At 42.0% G+C, this 18,654-nt stretch overlaps 1 protein-coding gene and 1 pseudogene across 1 annotated transcript; both read left to right on the forward strand.

Moving 5' to 3' along the window:
* The first annotated feature begins 385 nt into the window (after window positions 1–385).
* Window positions 386–7,077, forward strand: LOC142370226 (crystallin J1C-like; annotated as a pseudogene).
* A 1,721-nt stretch (window positions 7,078–8,798) lies between these two features.
* Window positions 8,799–18,499, forward strand: sh3glb1a (SH3-domain GRB2-like endophilin B1a). Its single transcript, XM_075452084.1, has 9 exons — window positions 8,799–8,994; window positions 9,446–9,587; window positions 10,489–10,617; window positions 11,828–11,961; window positions 12,598–12,690; window positions 15,938–16,027; window positions 16,170–16,270; window positions 16,727–16,961; window positions 17,208–18,499. Exons 1-9 carry the CDS (start codon window positions 8,932–8,934, stop codon window positions 17,313–17,315), a joined length of 1,095 nt encoding a protein of 364 aa, XP_075308199.1. The 5' UTR covers window positions 8,799–8,931; the 3' UTR covers window positions 17,316–18,499.
* Window positions 18,500–18,654: the final 155 nt, after the last annotated feature.

Below are 18,654 nucleotides of genomic sequence, written 5' to 3' on the forward strand. Positions count from 1 at the left end.
AGGGTAATAACCTGAGCATGCATCATTATGATTTTGGCAATCCTCTGACTTTTCTTTGAGAGCCACCATGAGGCTGACATTTATATGTCTAAGTGAAATATCTCCAGGACATTCACACATCTCAGAGGATTACCTCTAAAAACGTTGTGAATCTAAAACTCTAACTTATCACCAAGGCTGGCCAACACTTTGGTTCTTGGCCTCCAAAATCAACAATGTTGCCGGACCTGCCTGAGCTGGGGGAAATCTTTTCAATATATTGCTTAAACTCCTTTGAATGTGGAGGTTAAAAAAAAAACGTATACATGTGTTCAGTGATTGGCCTTGAACTGATGCATTACAAAACGGCTCCTCTGGGGTTGCGATTGGTTGTGCTTATCACAGGCTCACGGGGGGGCTGATGTCTAAACAACAACACTTGAAGTGGGAGTCTGACAGGAGAAGACTGAGCTTTGAGGTAAGAAAACACAAGTCTGCATTTGTTATTGCCATTATAAATCAGAAAAAAAAAAAGTGCATTCTTGTAAATTACAAGATGACACAACAAAACTCCCAGAGACTGCTTCGTCTGTTGGTGTAAAAGACAGAATACAAGGGAAATCCACATATTCCTCCTGTATGTTAATCAGCTATAGTTAATGTAAGAATCAAACCAAAAGACACGCAATGACTTCAGCATCTGGATGTTCTTATGTTGCATTCATTAATTATTTTTAGTCGCTAGCAACAGTGGACCCGTTCCAACAACAACGGCGAGCTGTGTTTCTGCTTCTCTAATGAAAACTGCAGGCATTCGTGTTTTAGGCAGCGGCCTTTTTGAAGATTCCATGTTTTAATATCGTATGGAGCCCTCACAGTATTTCTTGTTTATAATGTAATGAAAGCAGATGGCATTGAGTGTGACTGACAGAGCCATCGGGGCCATTATCGGGGCAGCTGTGGCGGATGCAGCAGGTAAGATAAACTGCATGTATTAACTATCATTTTCACATTGTTAACCAGATCTTCCTCCCTCATTTCCAATATTTAATTAACTCATAGACCCTCTGTTTGATGAGCACATTATTAATTTCAATACCTCAGATATGACATATGTAAGATTATTATACTCTTTTTTTTGGCTTTTTTCCCCCCTATTTGGGATTAAATATCTGTAAAAGCTCCGTGTTATTACAGTGTAACGTTTCATTTAGTGAGTCTTTGATTGATGCGTTAAGTGTTACGGGTCGCAAAGGAACATTATCTGTTGTGTCATCCCTTAAAAAACATGTGTACTTGCTGATAAAGCACAAGGGCGGTGCCTTCATTTCTATGAGTCACGTTGACCCCACACATGTTATGTTCCTGCAACAGCTGGACTGATAAACATGAGCCACCCAAAAGGAGGATGTTCTTACTACCACACATCGGTCTTGACACACTATTTGATGGCACATACAAAATTAAGTAACCCCGACTTTGGTACTGCTTGATAATTAATTCACGTTTAGATTCGGGTTTCTTTCACATCTGTAGTCTATGAAACAGACTACAGACAGACCTCATAGACCATGTTAAAGACATAAGAGCAATGTGTGATACTGAATGCTCCACTGTCTATTATCACCATCTTTTGTAATTGTGTATTAACCAAACAGCCCAGCCTATGCACTGGATCTACAACCCAGACAGACTGAAAGAAGTTCTCTCCGACCTGGAGCCCTGTCCAGAGTTTCGGCCTCAGTCAGCGAATCCTTTTTACCGCAGGACAACAGGCGAGCAGACCTGCTATGGAGACCAGGCGTACGTCCTGTTGGAGTCACTGAGTCAGTGCGGAGGTACTGGATTACAACCAGACAGGCAGCAATGGTTGTACCCTACGCAAACATGATATTTTCAGCTCTCCATCTGCGTTAGAATTGGTTCCATTGCCAGAACAGTGTCATCTTTGTGTAGATGAAAATATCGGACATTGTTCACGGTGAGCTTTAGCTGTGCTGGAAGGTTTTCTAACTGTGACAGTAAGAACTCATCATATCAGCTTTTCCCTTTAATATGCAACACAAGACACCTTTTAAAATGAAGAGACGCAGCATCAGAGCGTTTATTAGTGGGCAAGCATTGAATAGAAATGCCTGTCATGGCCTTTAAATCGTTTTGTGTCATGTTTGGCAGATGTTGACGTGGAAGACTTGACCAAGCGCATCTACAAGTTCTTCGGACCAGGAACGGTGTATGATCTGCCTCTGAATGATCCCTACAGGAAGAAAGGAGGTGCCGTGCCTTTTCAGCTGTTACATAACTGTCCATTTCACCACAAAACATGCCAATATTGTGATTTCCATATGGGTTAATCACCAACTTTAAAGGCCCGAAGGGATGTGAAGGCCTCTGTTACTAGCTGATAACACTGTAGGTAATGTTTTTTTTCTTCCTGCTGATGGGCCAGTCCCTCTATGAAAATGTTCCATTCACAAGGAACATTCCCTGTTCTTGGTTGATGTCCAGCACTTTAAAAAGAATGTGTATATATATATATATATATATATATATACTGTATGTGGATGTATTTACTATCAAGATGTCATATAAAACAAAGAGTTGCAGTAAATTACTATAACAGCACAGCACACCTTTGGGTCCAGTAAACTAAGGAGAGCTTTATGTCTTGGAGTTGAATAACAGAAGCTGTGCTGTAGACAGTGATATCCGCCATGACTGAACAAAGAGAGCGCTCCACTCACAGAAACTTTAACTGCTTGCACAGAGAGTCCAAGAATATGTTTCTTCATGCAATCCGTCTCATCTTTCCACTGTTAAAACATCTCCTTGCTGCAACTATTAGGTCCCAAAGCCATTCTCCCCATTGACGGCCCGTGGAGGAACGGGAGCCTGAAGGCTTTCTTCAGAAATGTTGACGCTGGCAAAGAAGAAACCGGTAAAGAGCACGGATCTCAAGCGCCTACCACCCGGAGTCTCTCATTTTCAGGTCCTGATCCCTGTCTTGCTTGTGTGTTTTTGAGGCTGTGATGTGGACTGCCAGATGGACGGCGTCACTAAGCTTGCTCCGGTGGTGGCCATGTTCGCTGGGAGACCCGAGATGCTGGAGAAGGTGGAGAAAGCCATCCGTGTCACCCAGAACAATGACTTGTGTGTAGCCGTGACTCTGGTAGCAGCAAGGTAGGGAGCAACCCCGATGTGTACAGATACCATAGAGGAAGAGATTCTCTATCTGTGAGTTTGACTTTGCATTTATGTGTGATGTCAGGTTTCTAGAGCATTTCATCCTGAATGGTCCTGATCCCAATGCTCTGGATAAAGTTCTGGCTCAGCTGAATGACCCTAAGAGACAGAACCCTCAGGAGTTGGACAGGGCTGTCATTGGTAAGGCTATAAATGTTACTTCATTATAAAACTTCTGTTTAACAATTTGGTTTGACAGCACTCTAATATATGTTGAATAGATATATATGTTCCCCTGAAAGAAAAAGAAAAATAGTCACAACAGGCCTTGGTTCAGTTAGAATTGACCCATTATTATATTTTACTTGCTGAGTAATACACTTAATTGAAATACAATGATTTACATGGGCTGTATTTAACCTGCTGTCCTCCAAAAATGCTGTTTTACTTTGCACAAAGCTATTTATTTATGCTAACCATCATTTACTGTGATGGTGTTAGACGTAGGTATTAAAAAGCATGAGAAAGGGAAGAATGACATCATTGGATATGAACCGTGGACGATACTGTGTGTGAAATGAGCAGTAACATCAATCCAATCAGGAAGCCTCTTAAGTTTAATTTCAGTGGGCTCAAATGGCATTAATGAGAAGGCCTGTGGCGACAAGCATTTCGTCAGGATGGGGCTTCTTTTTTTTTTGTTGTAAGAAGTGTCGTAAAACTTGATTGTCCAATTTGTAGTTGAAGCTTGGTTTTCTCTTCTTCTTTTCTTAAAGTGAGTCCAATGTGGAAAAGATGCGACAGAAAAGATTATCTTTCATTAAAGTTTAAGATTTGTCTTTGAGTCTTTTGTTCCAGAGTCCGAGAGATTAACTGTATATCTTACCTCTCTCTTCCTGTGTTTCCGCCAAAGCACAAATCACCCAGGTGAAAGACAACTTAGCCAAAGCATCCCATGAGCTCATACCTGCTGTGTACAATAACACATGAGGTAAGTCAGTAGGTAGCAGCAGGACTCAGGTCTGTTGACTTGGCATCGCCTGCACACCCTTCCCCACAGTGTATCCGTTATTAGGTCCTCTCGTCTTTGATCTCTAATGGCGCCACTCCTCTGTCCTTTCCATTTCGCCATTCCATGCTGAGTTGACTGTCTCAGGATTTTCCTAACTAAAAGGTTGTAAAGAATTCTGCCTCCTATATGTGTCCAAGCTATGAATACCCCTTGAAAAAGTAAAGCAAGCGATGGCGTTTTCAGGCAGTAATGTTAACATAACGTCTTTGAATTAGATTCCATTTACGTGATCATTTATCTTACTAAATTTGGGTTTGTTTTGTGTCCAGGTTTGCCAGGTGCATTCCAGGGAGCGCTTCATGGAGTCCTGACACTGAACCAGCTGGATGAAGCAGTCAGGGACACCATGCGCCGCGGGGGATGCACCGCCAGCCGAACCTCCTTCATTGGAGCTTGTTTTGGGGCACAGGTACAGTAGAAAGTGCCTGTCAGGCATCGGGTGCTTCTCAAAGCCAAGCTCATGGCAACGTTTCTAGCATGCCATGTCGTCAAATTTCGCTGAAGGACTGTTGCCATGTCTAGGATTCGTTGAAGGGTTCAGCCTTTCCCTCGGTAAAAGTTCAAGGATGCTTCTGCAGATCTTCCTGTCAAAGCACCCAGAAATCCTTTGAGCATGTTAAAGATGGTTAAATACTCGCAACAAACATTTTGAGTTTGTTAAATGTCTTCCGTCAAGGCGGGACCGTTACGAGATCTATGGCCACGAGTTCCCGCGTGTGTTTTCGAAATGAAAATAAGGGAGCCTTTCCTAGCATGCGTAGGACGTGACTTAGAAGGACAAATTCTACCTAGGAAGTACTTTGAGAAGCACTGACTGTCACAGATTCAAATTGTCATTAATCTGAATCCTGGATCTTTAGCTTTTTTTTTCTTAGAAATGTTCCTAATTGACCCTGCAGGAGTCATAATAAGGGCAATTCAAATTCTTTATATACAAAGGAGCGGAGCTTAATGCGCCCTTTGATTAGGAATCACTGGAAATGTAAATAAAAACAGAATGCAGTGATTTGCAAATCTCATGAACAAATATTTCATTCACAATAGAACATAGAAAACACGTAAAATGTTGAAAGTGAGACATTTTACAATAGTACTGAAAAATATTAGTTCGCCTTGATTTTGATGGCAGCAACAGGTCTCAAATAAGTTGGGACAGGTCCATGTTTCCCAATGTGAAGCATCCCCTATTCTTTTACCAACAGTCTGTGAACATCTGGAAACTGAGGAGACCAGTTGTTGGACCTTTGGGAGGGAAAAGTTGTTAAATTCATGTCTGATATAGTATTCTAGCTCCTCAACCTGGGTCTTCTTTGTCATATTTCATGATGCACCGAATGTTTTCAGTTGGTGAACCAGTACCAAAATATTTGCAGTATGTGGTTTTGTATTGTCTTGCTGAAATAAGCATAATAAGCCAATAAACCATATGCAACAAAAGCTCTGGATGGGAGCATGTGGTGCTCTGAAACCTGTGTGTACCTTTCAACACTTTCCAGATGTGCACATTGCCACAGTTTCACACGCACTAATGTGCCCCCATACCATCAGAGATGTAGTCCTTTGAACTAAATGCTGATAATGAGCTGGGTGGCCCCTCTCCTGGCATCCATGATTCCCAGCAAGAGTTTCAAATTTCAATTCACACGACCACAGAACAGTTTTCCACATTGCTTCAGTCGATTTAAAAGCGCTTCGACCCAGATAATTATGGCTGATATATAGCGAGCAGCAGCACCTATGTTGACAGGGAAGAGAGAACAGTATGAGAACAATAGGACAGTTTACTTTGTTAAAAGCTCAAGAAGTTTAATGCTTTCCATGCTTTGGTGTCACTGAGACATTGCAACAGTAATTGGACAGAGTGAGAATTGTTCTGTCTGAGGGGGATGTGAATTTGACAACCGTCTGCGTAAGAGTGGAACGAGATTCCATATTTCCTCAGAATGGAACCCAAGGGGAGCAAAGTAAAGTGAGAAAAGGAAGGGTCCAAGAATAGACCCCTGAGGCACCTCTCAACGGAGAGACACTGGAGAAGACATAGAATCATTGAGACTAACACAAAAACGTCTGTTTAACTAAGTTGTGGACATTTTGGCCCTAAAACCTTCCTTTAGAACAGTAAAAAAAATTAACGAATGTGTCTCATTAAATAGTAATATGTCTTATTTTCAACATTTGATAGTTTTCTATGTTCAATTGTGAATGAAATATTGGTTGAGGAGGTTTGCAAAACACTGCTCTCTGCTTTCATGTGTATTTTTTATGGAAGTGGGGTTGTACAGCACAAATGAGAGAAAACAGAGAGCTGTGTTCACTGCTGTCAAACGAAAGAAAACACAAACCAATTCTCAATTACTTTTCCATATTCTCATTTATGTTTGAGGAACTCCTTTGATGAGTTCAACAGTAGCCTCAGATATTCCGAGAGTTCTGTCCTTTCTCGGTGCGTTTAACTCACATCTCGATGTATTTTCAGACCGGTCTCCAGGGAATCCCAGAGTCGTGGAGGAAGAGGACATTTCGATACCCTCTGCTGTTGGAGCTGGCTGAAAATGTGGTCAAAAAAAGTCAGCAATCATAGATTAGCTTCGATTTTGCCCTAAATCTGCCTCCCGTGTCACCTGTCAGGTAGTTAAGCAGCATAGATGGGTGCATAGTTGAGCTGTCCTAAAAACTTTCTCATGATACAGATGTGCTTTGATAAAGCAGTCTATGACAGTTGCATTCTAAAGTCTTGTGCTGAATGAAACTTGAATCTATATGTTCTGCCAAATGCTCATCATGTAAAAAAGAGGAAGTTTGGCCAACCTATATTCCAAATAAAAACCTCTGTGTTGCTGAAATGTCTGTGTGGTTCCGTTAAGGTCCGTAAAGCCAGCAAAATGAGCAGTCGGGATGCCTGATCTCAGGAAACATGTCTAATGGGAAAATAGTTTTGCTGATGACAAGTTTCGGCAGGTTTCTGTCTTCTTGTACTTTGTGTTTTTGTGAAGTAAAAGAGCAACAACAGGCAGATTTACCACTGGAACAACCTCAGACTGCGACCTACTCCCGCCTCAGAGGAGCCGCACCGCCTTTGTAAAAGTGCTGACTTTTATGTTAACATAAGCAAGCATCCATCCCGACACTTCTAACAGTTAGCCAAGCAAAAAGCATCACTGGAGCCTTTATAGCGTTGACATTCTGTGGTTACATAAAAAGAAAAAAAGCAATGTGTAACCTACTCAGCTGCTTTTATGGTCTACTTGTTGAAAAATGATTAAAGTGAAACATTCAAACTCTGAAACATTTCGTGGATAACCATGTAAATCAATATCTTTATGTAAACTGGTGCTGGCCTTTTACATTAACCCAAAACAGAAAGCTCTGTGTAACAGCAACAAAAAAAGTTGCAGTTGAGCAGTTAAAATGAATCACAGGAGGGCTCTGAACCACTGTTTAGATGAGTGGAAAGGCTGCCGCTGACAGTGTGTTGGAAGCGTACAGAGGGGAAGTCTCCCTCCGCCTGACTTCCTCCCACCCAGCAGGTAGCAGGCTCAGTCTGCCATAATCACAACCAGACCTTGCGGGTGTTTTTCTTTTTCCAGAATGTGCCAAACTCAACTTCTTTATCAGGGTAAAGTGTAAATATGTAGATCTCAGACAAACAACATCGCAGTGTCGTGTGTCAGGCCCCTTGTGCAGGGGGGGCCTGAAGAGACTATAACCCTGTTAAAAAAAAACAGATTTACTTGGATACTACTAACCCCTTCCACCGGAATGACATGTCATACAATAAGTAAATCAAAAACAAAATGCAGAATTTGCCATGACAGGTGTCAACAAAACATGAAGAGAAGGTAAGTTTCAGGGTTCAGGTCAGCGGATATTTCTAAATGCGAAAGTAATGTCAATGTGTGGTTTAACTTTAAACTATTGTACCCTCAAAAACAGCACACATTCGTGAAAGTTCCAATTTGCAGGTTTCTCCCCCCTCCTTTTTTTGTCACTTCTTTCCTAGACCATTGCTAAATTTTCTCAAAACGTTTAACATGAAATTTAGAGGAAATGTGTTGTCTTCGCATGTACACTCGTTTTACACCACTTTTAAAAGAACCCCCCCCCCCCCCCATGGCTTATGCTGCTATTTTGGAGTTTTTCACAAATCTCACTGACTGTCAATCCTTCTTGGTCAGTTCATCATCAAAGACCGTACGTTTAGAATGTGACTCCAATATTTCCGCGTGACGTGAGTGCAACAGAAGATTAGTTGAAGAAAAAAATAAACATGAGAAGCAAGAGAAAAATGTCCCACCTACTACCGTGTTCGTTTTGCTTTAATTAATTGTGTCACGTTTGACTGTGGTCAGTGTGTCAGAAATTTAACGTTTTCAGATGCTTGTACGATTAAAATATAGTAAATGTTACAGTATATTTTATTATTGTGACACGTATTTAAAAAAAAAAACGTTTTCTTATGTTAATTACACGTTTGATATTGCCATCGTAAGCATCACGCGCATGCGCCAGACTCCGTCGCAGCTGTCAGAATTGCTTGAGGATGGGAAGTATCTTGGAGTATACTATCTTTGTCCGAATCAACAGCTGGGTGGAACTCAGACAAAAAGTTGCTTCAATGACATTTTCCGTAGGGATGGCAGTTTGGGTGTGAGACAAGCCAGTTGTTATATTAAGAGTTCCTTTTTCACCTCTTTGCCATGGATTTTAACGTGAAGCGGCTCGCCGCAGACGCCGGCACTTTCCTGAGCCGCGCAGTACAAGTAAGTTTAACCGTCTACACGGTGGAAGTTGTTGCTAACCAACTTTAGCAGCTAGCTTAACCAGTTAGGTAGCGTTAGCTCGCATGCTAAGCAGCTAATTTTACCTCGGCGGTTTTTGTGTAGCTAGCAGCCCGTTGTCACCAGAGAGTAATCATATAAACCACCACCTTAGCCGTCGTTACACTGTAAAGCGTTTCTAAACAATGAGATCTCCGTTTTTAAGCACAAGCAACATTACTGTGGTTGTTCCACATAACCGTCACTGCAGGCCTCAGAACCCTTTAAAACAAAGCTATCAACTGCAGCTCGGCAGATAACGTTAACCTTTGTAGTTACTAGCCAGTCCGTCCACATGCGGACATGGCACCTCAGCCTGATATGCGTATCTTATTTTGAATCATGGAAATAACAGAAAGCTAAACCTACACAAAGTAATAATTTTCCCTTTCAGTTTACAGAAGAGAAACTTGGCCAGGCTGAGAAGACAGAGTTGGATGCCCATTTGGAGAACCTGTTGGTCAGAGCTGAAAACACCAAGCAGTGGACAGAAAGGATTATGAAGCAGACAGAAGTCTTACTACAGCCCAACCCAAGTAAGACCGCTTTTTTTTTCTTTTTTTTTTCGGTTTGTTTTAATTTAATGAACTTGAACAGACTGATGGTACCGATGCTGATGGCACCCCATCAATGTTAAGAAAGTCTGTTAACCACATTTGCCATTGTGCAGACATCATGCCCCTGGCATACCTCTTGAGTAGTTCTATTTGAATTGTCATGACAAGTGACAACATAAACAACAAAACTGAATATAATCAAAGGTCCTTTATCGTGGCAACCAGCTCTTTGGAAACCAGAATACGAGTAACATTTACTCTGGAATTTGAGGGGCTTGTTCGAATGCATTACTTCCAGCACCAGCTCATGCTGTGCCGGCGAGCACCCTAGAAATGCCTGCTGTTAGGCGCTGTGTATATTCCTTTCCACTAAGGGTCTTTCACAAAAACCCTCACCTCTCAGAGACGTGTTTGACGTACACCGTGAAGTCGGGTGTCTGTGAAGTGTGTGAGCTCAGCTGTGCATCCTCCTCAGTTCACACCATGATGCCACACCGCTGCAGCCCAACGTCGGCACAGGCACAACAAACACAGGCGGACCATCTGGTGAACGCAGCTCTTGTGTAGCTCTGCGTCTCTGACACGGCGGACATGATCTGCTCTACTTGCTCTGTGTTAACAGAAAACTCACCGCAGATAACCTGGCTCCAGAGGATTGTCTCCGCTCCTTCGCGTGGTGTTGTGACATGAAACAAACCGAATCGGAGCCAGCAGAGGAATGTTGTGATTTAACATTTAACATTATGAAAGCATCTGTATTGGTATGAAAGCATTCAAGCAGGCTGTTCCTTGGACCAGTTCTGATGTCGCTCCCTGCACTTGGCTCCCTCACGTTGGTCTTATGACTTTCTAATTGAGTTTTCCTGTTCCAATCTTTCAGATGTTCGACTTGAAGAATTCCTGTATGAGAAACTGGAGAAAAAAGCCCCCACGCGGATGAACAACCATGAGTTGTTGGGCGATTCCATGATTGAGTCAGGAAATGAATTTGGTCCAGGAACTGCCTATGGTGAGTGTTACGCGGAAATACCTCACATACTGCTGACAACTACCCAAGAGTTTATTTTGCTAAAGTAATCTATATAGGTAGGGAAAGCTGTGTAAATCTTCAAAGGTGGCTGGAACTCTGCAAGTCAGAATAGCTGCTTGACAAACAAAAATCCTCCCCCGTAAAGCTCCTCAGTTTATACAACAAATAAAAAGGCTGAAAGCTTCTTAGCTTGATTTAAAGTTTTGTCTGAGGGAGAACAAGCAGAAAATGGTAGCTTTGCATTCTAGCACTCCTCTGTTATGATTTTAATTATCTGTAACATCCTCTGCCGTTGTCGGCCTTTACCATCTCATTCCTCAGTCGTGTGCAGAGCTTTTATTGACTTTTTTTCCAACAGGACTATGTAGAAGTCCTCAGGATCTGTATTCATCCAATTCAATTTTACTTTGTTTACAGGCAACAAGCCATCTCAAGGTGCATTACAGGAAGAAACTAAACAATTCTCTTTAAAGCGCTTTCTGCAGCAATGTCCCAGCTTATGTTGTAAGTGAAGACTAGATGAGTACAAGGAAGGATTGAAAGTGTACATTGATACAGCCGAGTTTCCAATAAAGCTGCTTTCATTCACATATTTATCTGTTACTTTTGTCAGACGTGTCAGAAACTGTGACTGAAAGTCAGCCAGCAAAGATGGCGCGTCAACTCACAGCAGCCTAAAGTTTTTATCAACTGTCGCTCTGCTCTAATAAAATCCTTATTTTCTAACCAGAGCATCATCTGACACAATCACCAGACAAGTAGTTAAAAGGCCATGGAGTTACATGTAGCGACATGTATTATGGAATCCCTCAGTGAAAGTTAGAAGCACCAGAATGTGGTGTGTTTGCTTTTTCTTTTCAGGGTCAGACATACTGTAGCCAATAGGTTTATTTATTTATTTCAAGGATAGCCCCTTGAGATGCATCATCTAATTTTCCAGGGGGTCCTTACAAAAACACAATAATAACTTGTGTATAACTTGTTTTTTTTCCACAAAGCAAGTCCCGACTGTTATTACTATTGTGACCAAACATTTAATATGGGATGCACAAGGTGGCAAGTTTCTGAAATGTGGCTCTAGGTGTTTGTGTCTTCAACACTGACGTGTCGAGGCCTTGCCACAGTGTACGGCCTTCTCCCCTGTGTTGTATAAAAGATGAACTCTTGTTCCTGCTGCTGACCATTACAGGAAACGCTCTGATAAAATGCGGCGAGACGCAGAAGCAGATCGGTGGGGCGGAGCGGGAGTTCATCCAGGGTGCCGCCATCAACTTCCTAACACCTTTCCGAAATTTTCTGGAGGGGGACTTCAAAACCATCCTGGTGAGTTGGACTGCCCGCTACAAAGCAGTGACACTTTTTCTTCTAGAACTGATCCCCAACACCAACATCTGCAGGGTGTAAGCAGGTTGAGCCACAGTGACTCTCCCTAAGAGACACAACAGGGGACTTTACACACTGCGCCTCACGGACTCTGGAATATAATTGGAACACATTTAATTCATGTCACATGAGTAGAAATTCTTTCACGAACATCTGAACGAGCATAAATGAAGGCAAAGTCAGTTGAGAGAGAGCACAGAAGAGGATTCTGTCAGTCCAGGAAATTCTGATGAAGAGAACATCTATAAAACCTGCCAGTGGAAAACTGGTTATTCACACCGCTTGTAGTGTTTGTGTATAGAAATCCCTCGGTGCTGTGCTCGGTTGACACAGCAACCTGAACAACAAAATGTCGCAAAAATGATCTGGAGAATGTTTTTTATTTTTTTTAAATGCATTCATTTTTTTTCAGCTTTCAACTTAAGACACTTGAATCAAATGTTTTAAACTCGCCCTTTCATAATTGCCCTGATGAAAACAATGAACGACAAAACTCACCTGATATGAGCCTTTTTCTAATGTTTAGAGTGAGGATTGTATCTCTGAGGATTTTGTTATGTTGGGATTTGTGTCCAGAAAGAGCGGAAGCTTCTGCAGGTCAAACGCCTGGACCTGGATGCAGCTAAAACCCGGGTGAAAAAGGCCCGGATGTCTGATGCTCGAGCTGCGGTGAGTACACGCACAGGAAAACTATTTGCACTATATTTTCAGAGCTGAATTGTGATTTTATTTTTATTTTTTTCCGTCTGGCTGGGGTTTTTCTTGGTTTGATATGTTTACTTATATCCAGCTTTGAGTTCCTGTCTCTCGGGTGGGGGGGGGGGGCTATTAGTGCGTCTCCTCCATCTAAAGTCACACAAGTATAACTTACACTCTAAGTTTCACAACATGGGGTTGTCCGGATCTTTCTTGAGACTTCTGTGTAGTCACATGAGCAACTATGGGAAGCAATAGAGTTCCCTTTTCGTGCGCCGCTGGAATCTCACTGTGATGTCCGCCTCCATCATGTTTAAGCTGCAGAAAGGATTTAATTGGTCCAAAAAGTCTGACTTTGTTTGCTCTTCCCAGCTGAAACTGTTCCTCTGACAACAAAGTCTTAAGATGATGATGAGTAAAATCCTTCTGGGACAAATGCACCCGGGGGGGAAGGGTGGGTGGGTGGGTTATATATGCAGGCTGTTTTCCACCCAATGGGAAAGCAGCTTGAGTTCAGTCTCGACAAACCTTGTTTGTAAACACGTTTGCTCGCGCAAAAGGAAAGTGACACTGAAACACAAGCGGTTTAACACCAGCACCGATTCTCATCCCATTTATTTTAATTTCTTCAATCGAAAGATGGTGTCATCTCGCTCTGAGTGGCGTTTCACAGATGTCTGAAGTGGTTTTGCCATAAAAGCCGAGGAATGAAAACACTTGACGTGCCGCTTTTTGTCACAGTCCCGCTTGCTATCTGCAGTGTGGTTTTGTGAATGCACGCCAAATGTGGCACGAACAGAGATGCGTTGTGTTGGCTGTAGCAGCAGCTGGAGCTCTAACTACTGTGTCACTGTTTTTTAAAACGCAAAGCCGCAGATGTGAGCAGAGGAAGTGACAGAGGTGAGTGGAATGTTGGAGCCATCTTTGATTTGAACACACACACACACACAACCCAAACCCCCTGGTGGTAGTGTCAACAGCTGTTGTCTATCTCTTTCTCCATCTAGTCCATGTTACACTTTGTTCTACCTCATGGAAAGCCCGTGTAGACATATCAAACAAGAACCTTCCCATAATGCACAGCTCTTTTCCCTACTGTAAGCTGGTAATTGTGCAATACAGTGAGGCCATTGTCCACATGTTTATTAGGCTTTTGTAGCAAATCTCAACACGCCATTATTCCAGCAGGTCTCATTCTGAATTCACTGTGCGGAAAAGGAAACATTCTACCATGACAAGTGTTATACTCCTTTACCACCCGCCCCCCACTTCTAAACACGTTATCTGTTTCCTGCATTCTCAATAAAAAAAAATACATCATAACAACACTGCCGTCACTGTTTTATGTTCATGAACCCTTTTCTTTTCCTTTGGTTTGAGTTCATTTTCTGCAGTTTAGATTCATAATTTTCTAGCCAAACCTTTCAAAGAATGCAAAATGTCTGAAGTTAAAAAGAAAAAAGTTTTTTCAATAAACAGATAAGATAAATAAACAATTAAAATCCCATTCATTCATAAACGTCGGAACTACGAGTGCGGGGGGTGCAGCCCCATCAGCCTCCCTACCCACTGCATTATGCTTTAAAAAAAACAAAGAATCTTTTTTTTTTTTTTTGCCAATATTTTTTTATTAAGGCAAGTAAATGTATACATTACTGCAATCAATCCTCAGCTTATGGCCTATGGATATATACATTTTTATATAACGAAAAGAAACAAAAAAGAAAATATATAAAGATAAAGTACATGAGCATGGGGAGCTTACACTTTACATTCCATTTCAATAGGTATATCTACAAAAAGTTAGTATAATGAGAAAGAGAAATAGAAAAAAAAGACAGAGGATAAAACAAAATAACGCCTTCAGCTAACAAAAGTCCTCTCTTATACATGCAATATACTCAGTCCACTTGGTCCAAGTTCTAGAGAATTTTTCAATCTGGATTCTTAGTGAGTATGTCATTTTTTCCATCACATATATATCATGAATGACATCTAACCAGTCAGTTAGTTTAGGACGATCTGGTTTTAACCATCTTCTGGTAATAGCCTTTTTACTTGCAACTAAAAGCATCAATAGTAGTCTTTTATCATTGTGGTCCCAGTCATCAAATTCAATGTTTCCTAGAAACATTGTGTCAAACCTATATGGGATATTGAACTGAAAAACAGCTTCCATGTGTGTGTGTGTATGTCTTGCCAATATGCTGCTAGGGCAGGGCATTCCCAAAATACATGAAAATGGTTTACCTCAATGAGTCCACAAGCTCTCCAGCATCTTACATTGGGTATTTGTTTACGCTGTTGTAAGGGGGTGATAAAGAATCTGGACAGATTTTTCCAACTAAATTCTCGCCAAGAATTAGAACATGTGGTCTCCCACTGCAGAATATAAAGACTTTCCCAATTCTCAGCTGAGAGCTGTATCCCACTTTCCCTTTCCCATTTTTCTTTAATATAAAAAGTATCGTCGGAGTTAGCACTACGGAGGCTGCTATACACTCTAGAAACGACTTTGAAACACATTTGTGAGCTAATTGCTTTTTCAAACACTTCTAAAACAAAGAATCTGAATTTAAACTAAATTTGTCTGACTTACATTTATCTGACAGCCCAGTGTGACGTAGGCTAAACACATTTTTTTTTAAAACATGACTTTTGTTTCGTGACGCAGGAGAGACAAACCCGTTTGGCCATTATGAACGCTCACAGTGACCTTATGGATGAAAGCCATGCCTGCTTAAAATTTTCATCAGTAGGTCAGCTGAGAGAATGCATGAAAGCCCTGAGTCATGAGCGCAGACTTTTCTTTTTTTCATTTGTGGTGTATTTTATCTGCTCGGCCTGGGTATGTTAAGTATCGCTACTGAATAAACGACACAAGTAATGCTGTTATGTTCCTTAAATGGCTCGATTTAGTTATCAAAGTTTCATTTTCTTAACAACAAAGATGCCGGGTTCATCCATTCTAGCTTATAACTGCATGCTATTATAAAATAACTTCAAATCAAATTCTTAATCATTGATAAGTGTGCGTGTTGGCCCCCCCCCCCCCTTTCAGATCATAGTTCCATCTATTCATTCACTTTTTTTTTTCTTTTTTTTTTTTTTAAGCCACATAGAAAATCCGCTTTCTTCTGGACATGAAAGTCTTTTGTTGTCTCAAAATCTCGTCCATGATTTGGTTTCTCTGAAATAATCAGATGTTGCTTCTTCTCAGGCGGAGCAGGAGCTGAAGATGACCCAGAGTGAGTTCGACCGACAAGCGGAGATCACCCGTCTGCTGCTGGAGGGCGTCAGCAGCACCCACGTACGTGGCCCCGCAAAGTGTGCATTACATCAAAGGATGTTGTGGCGCTTTCGCTTTTTGAGAGGAACATGTACGCTCGCCTGAGATGGCCCTGGTGCTCTGTTCATCTTTTTTTTTCCTTCTTTTTCTTGTGCTTTACCAGGCACACCACCTACGCTGTTTGAATGATTTTGTGGAGGCACAGACTACGTACTACGCACAGTGTTACCAGTACATGGTGGACCTCCAAAAGCAGCTTGGCAGGTGAAACGCCTCCGTTGGCTCTCATTCCTGTTCAGAATATTCTTGTCCTGGCAGTTCAAAACATACGCTGGCGGTGTGTTGAGCAGCACTCACATCAGAACCTGCATTATGTAGCTACTCGTTCCAAAGTAAGAGTTTGATTTACTCTCGCTGTCACACTCTGTTTTTGTTGCTGAAATTGGGTAACTTTCTCATTTTCTGAGCTCCTTCCTGTGCACACGAGCTTTGATGTCGTGTTCACGCTTGTCTGCTAAAATCAAGCAAATGAACAGATGAACGAGGGAAAATGATTAACACTGCCAAAAATGGAATTGGGTCAAAGAGATGTCAACTTCCTTTAGTATTTCAACTCAAGAGATGCCCTGCAGAATGAGAGGGTGCAACGCTCAACCTTCTGTTATGACTCGGAGTACAGCGGTTCAGTTTCCTGTTCTTATCTTCTCTCCCTGCCGCCAGTTTTCCCTCGTCATTCTCCAACAACAACCAGTCGTCCGTGTCGGGCGGGGCCAGCATCTCCGTGCCCACCATACCGGTGTCCACCGCCCTCCCCAGCGTGTCGGCAGGCCGCGGCAGCTCCGCGGCATCGGGCGGATTCAGCGAGTTGCGTAGCTCCAACGGCAGCCGCAAAGCCCGAGTCCTTTACGACTACGATGCCGCCAGCAGCAGCGAGCTGTCCCTGCTGGCCGATGAGGTCAGCACGCACTCACTCAGCGTCACTATTTGTTGTTTCTGACGGCTGCCTTTTCTTCTCCTTTACTGTCCAGTTTCTTTTGCTTAAAGAGGCAACAGAATTTAAAAGCGTAATCCACATTCAAATGTGAAAAAGTTTTCATTGTGAGTCCAACTTTTTTTTTTTTTTTTCCCAATAATAAAACGAGAATGGATCATTTGATCCAACACGGACTGAATCCATCTTCTCCGCTTCTCGCCTTCCCAGGTGATCACAGTCAGCAGCGTTCCAGGCATGGATTCAGATTGGCTGATGGGGGAGCGAGGCAGCCAGAAGGGCAAAGTGCCGATCACCTACCTGGAGCTACTGAACTGAGACACACGAGCCCACGTCCTGCAGCAATGTGCACCCAGCTGTGACCTTGTATTTATACGACGTTTCAGGGACAGGCCTCGCTTTCTGTCCCATTCAGGTGTTTTAGGAGAAGCGTTACTTGCAAGAAGAAGTCTGACGCGCAGCAGACTCGAGCTGGAGTGAATAAACGCGAGTGAAGGGAAAGCAAACGGACCCGTTCCCTCATTGTATGCAGTACATTTCTAATACTTGCTTCCATGCCTTTGTGTTCGATGTCATGCAGCCTTGTGCCAAAACATCTCCCAGTAACGTTAAAAGATTGTTGTTTTTTTTGTTTACAACATATAACTCAGATGGTGACCTAAATGCTTTTGATACCAGTTTTTTTTTTTTTTTTTTTTTTGTCTCTATTCCCTCGCCGGCAATGTAGGTTTTTTTGTAAGTAGAGAGATACAGAAGACACGTTTGGTTACTTTGAAAGAAAGAAAGAAAGGAACAAATAAACAAAAGCACTTGAGTAGACGGACGCTGATTATTTTTAAGTCTTATTTTTAAAAGTGAAAATCCAACAGCTGCCGCGGGTATCCTAAATATGAATTGTATTTTAACAGTTTTTTTTGTTTAGTTTTTTTGTTGGTTCGTGGCCCCAATTGCACGAAGCCTTATTTGACAGCGAGCTCGGCGTACGTTCGGCGGGCAGAATAAGAGAAGCTGTCGCCCGCTGTAAGCCACGCAGTTATTAAACTCACACAGACACAGACGACTCCATTACACTTTGCAGCTACGCCGGCAGTATTGAGACTCTCAGGTCAGCCTTCTCTGTGTTGAAGCCCACAAAACCCAACTCTTCATCATGTTAGCTGAATACTTCAGAAAAAGAAAATAGCTACTGTCTGAATAAGTGAATACATTGTGTATTGGTGAGAATTGCACCCGATATTTATTTCTCCAGTTTTGTTCTTAAAAAGAAAACAAAAAAACGCCTAAAAGTAAAGATGTATCTTTATGAGGTTACTAACGTGCCTTGGTTTCCTCTGAACTTGCCTTTCAACTTGATGTTTTTTGTTGGTCCCCCCCCCCAAACTATTTTGTCTAATTCTGGGAGATTTAAGTTTATCATTACACCTCTGCTTTGTGTTTTGTGTGTAACTGATATGATTGCATACCGTTGTAAAATAAATATACCAATATATAAAGCAATAAAAGAGGCATTTTGAGATTTCATGGCTGGGAAATGAAGCCCTCTTGCAGGGGGTTCATGCTCACCGAGGGGACCACTAGAGGGCAACGTGATCAAGCCCGTCTGAGACCTGAACCATAAAAAGGTGCACTTTGGGTAAATGCAACCAACAAAAAGGAA

Source organism: Odontesthes bonariensis, chromosome 20 (genome assembly GCF_027942865.1).
Source record: "Odontesthes bonariensis isolate fOdoBon6 chromosome 20, fOdoBon6.hap1, whole genome shotgun sequence".
In the NCBI taxonomy this organism is placed as follows: domain Eukaryota; kingdom Metazoa; phylum Chordata; class Actinopteri; order Atheriniformes; family Atherinopsidae; genus Odontesthes; species Odontesthes bonariensis.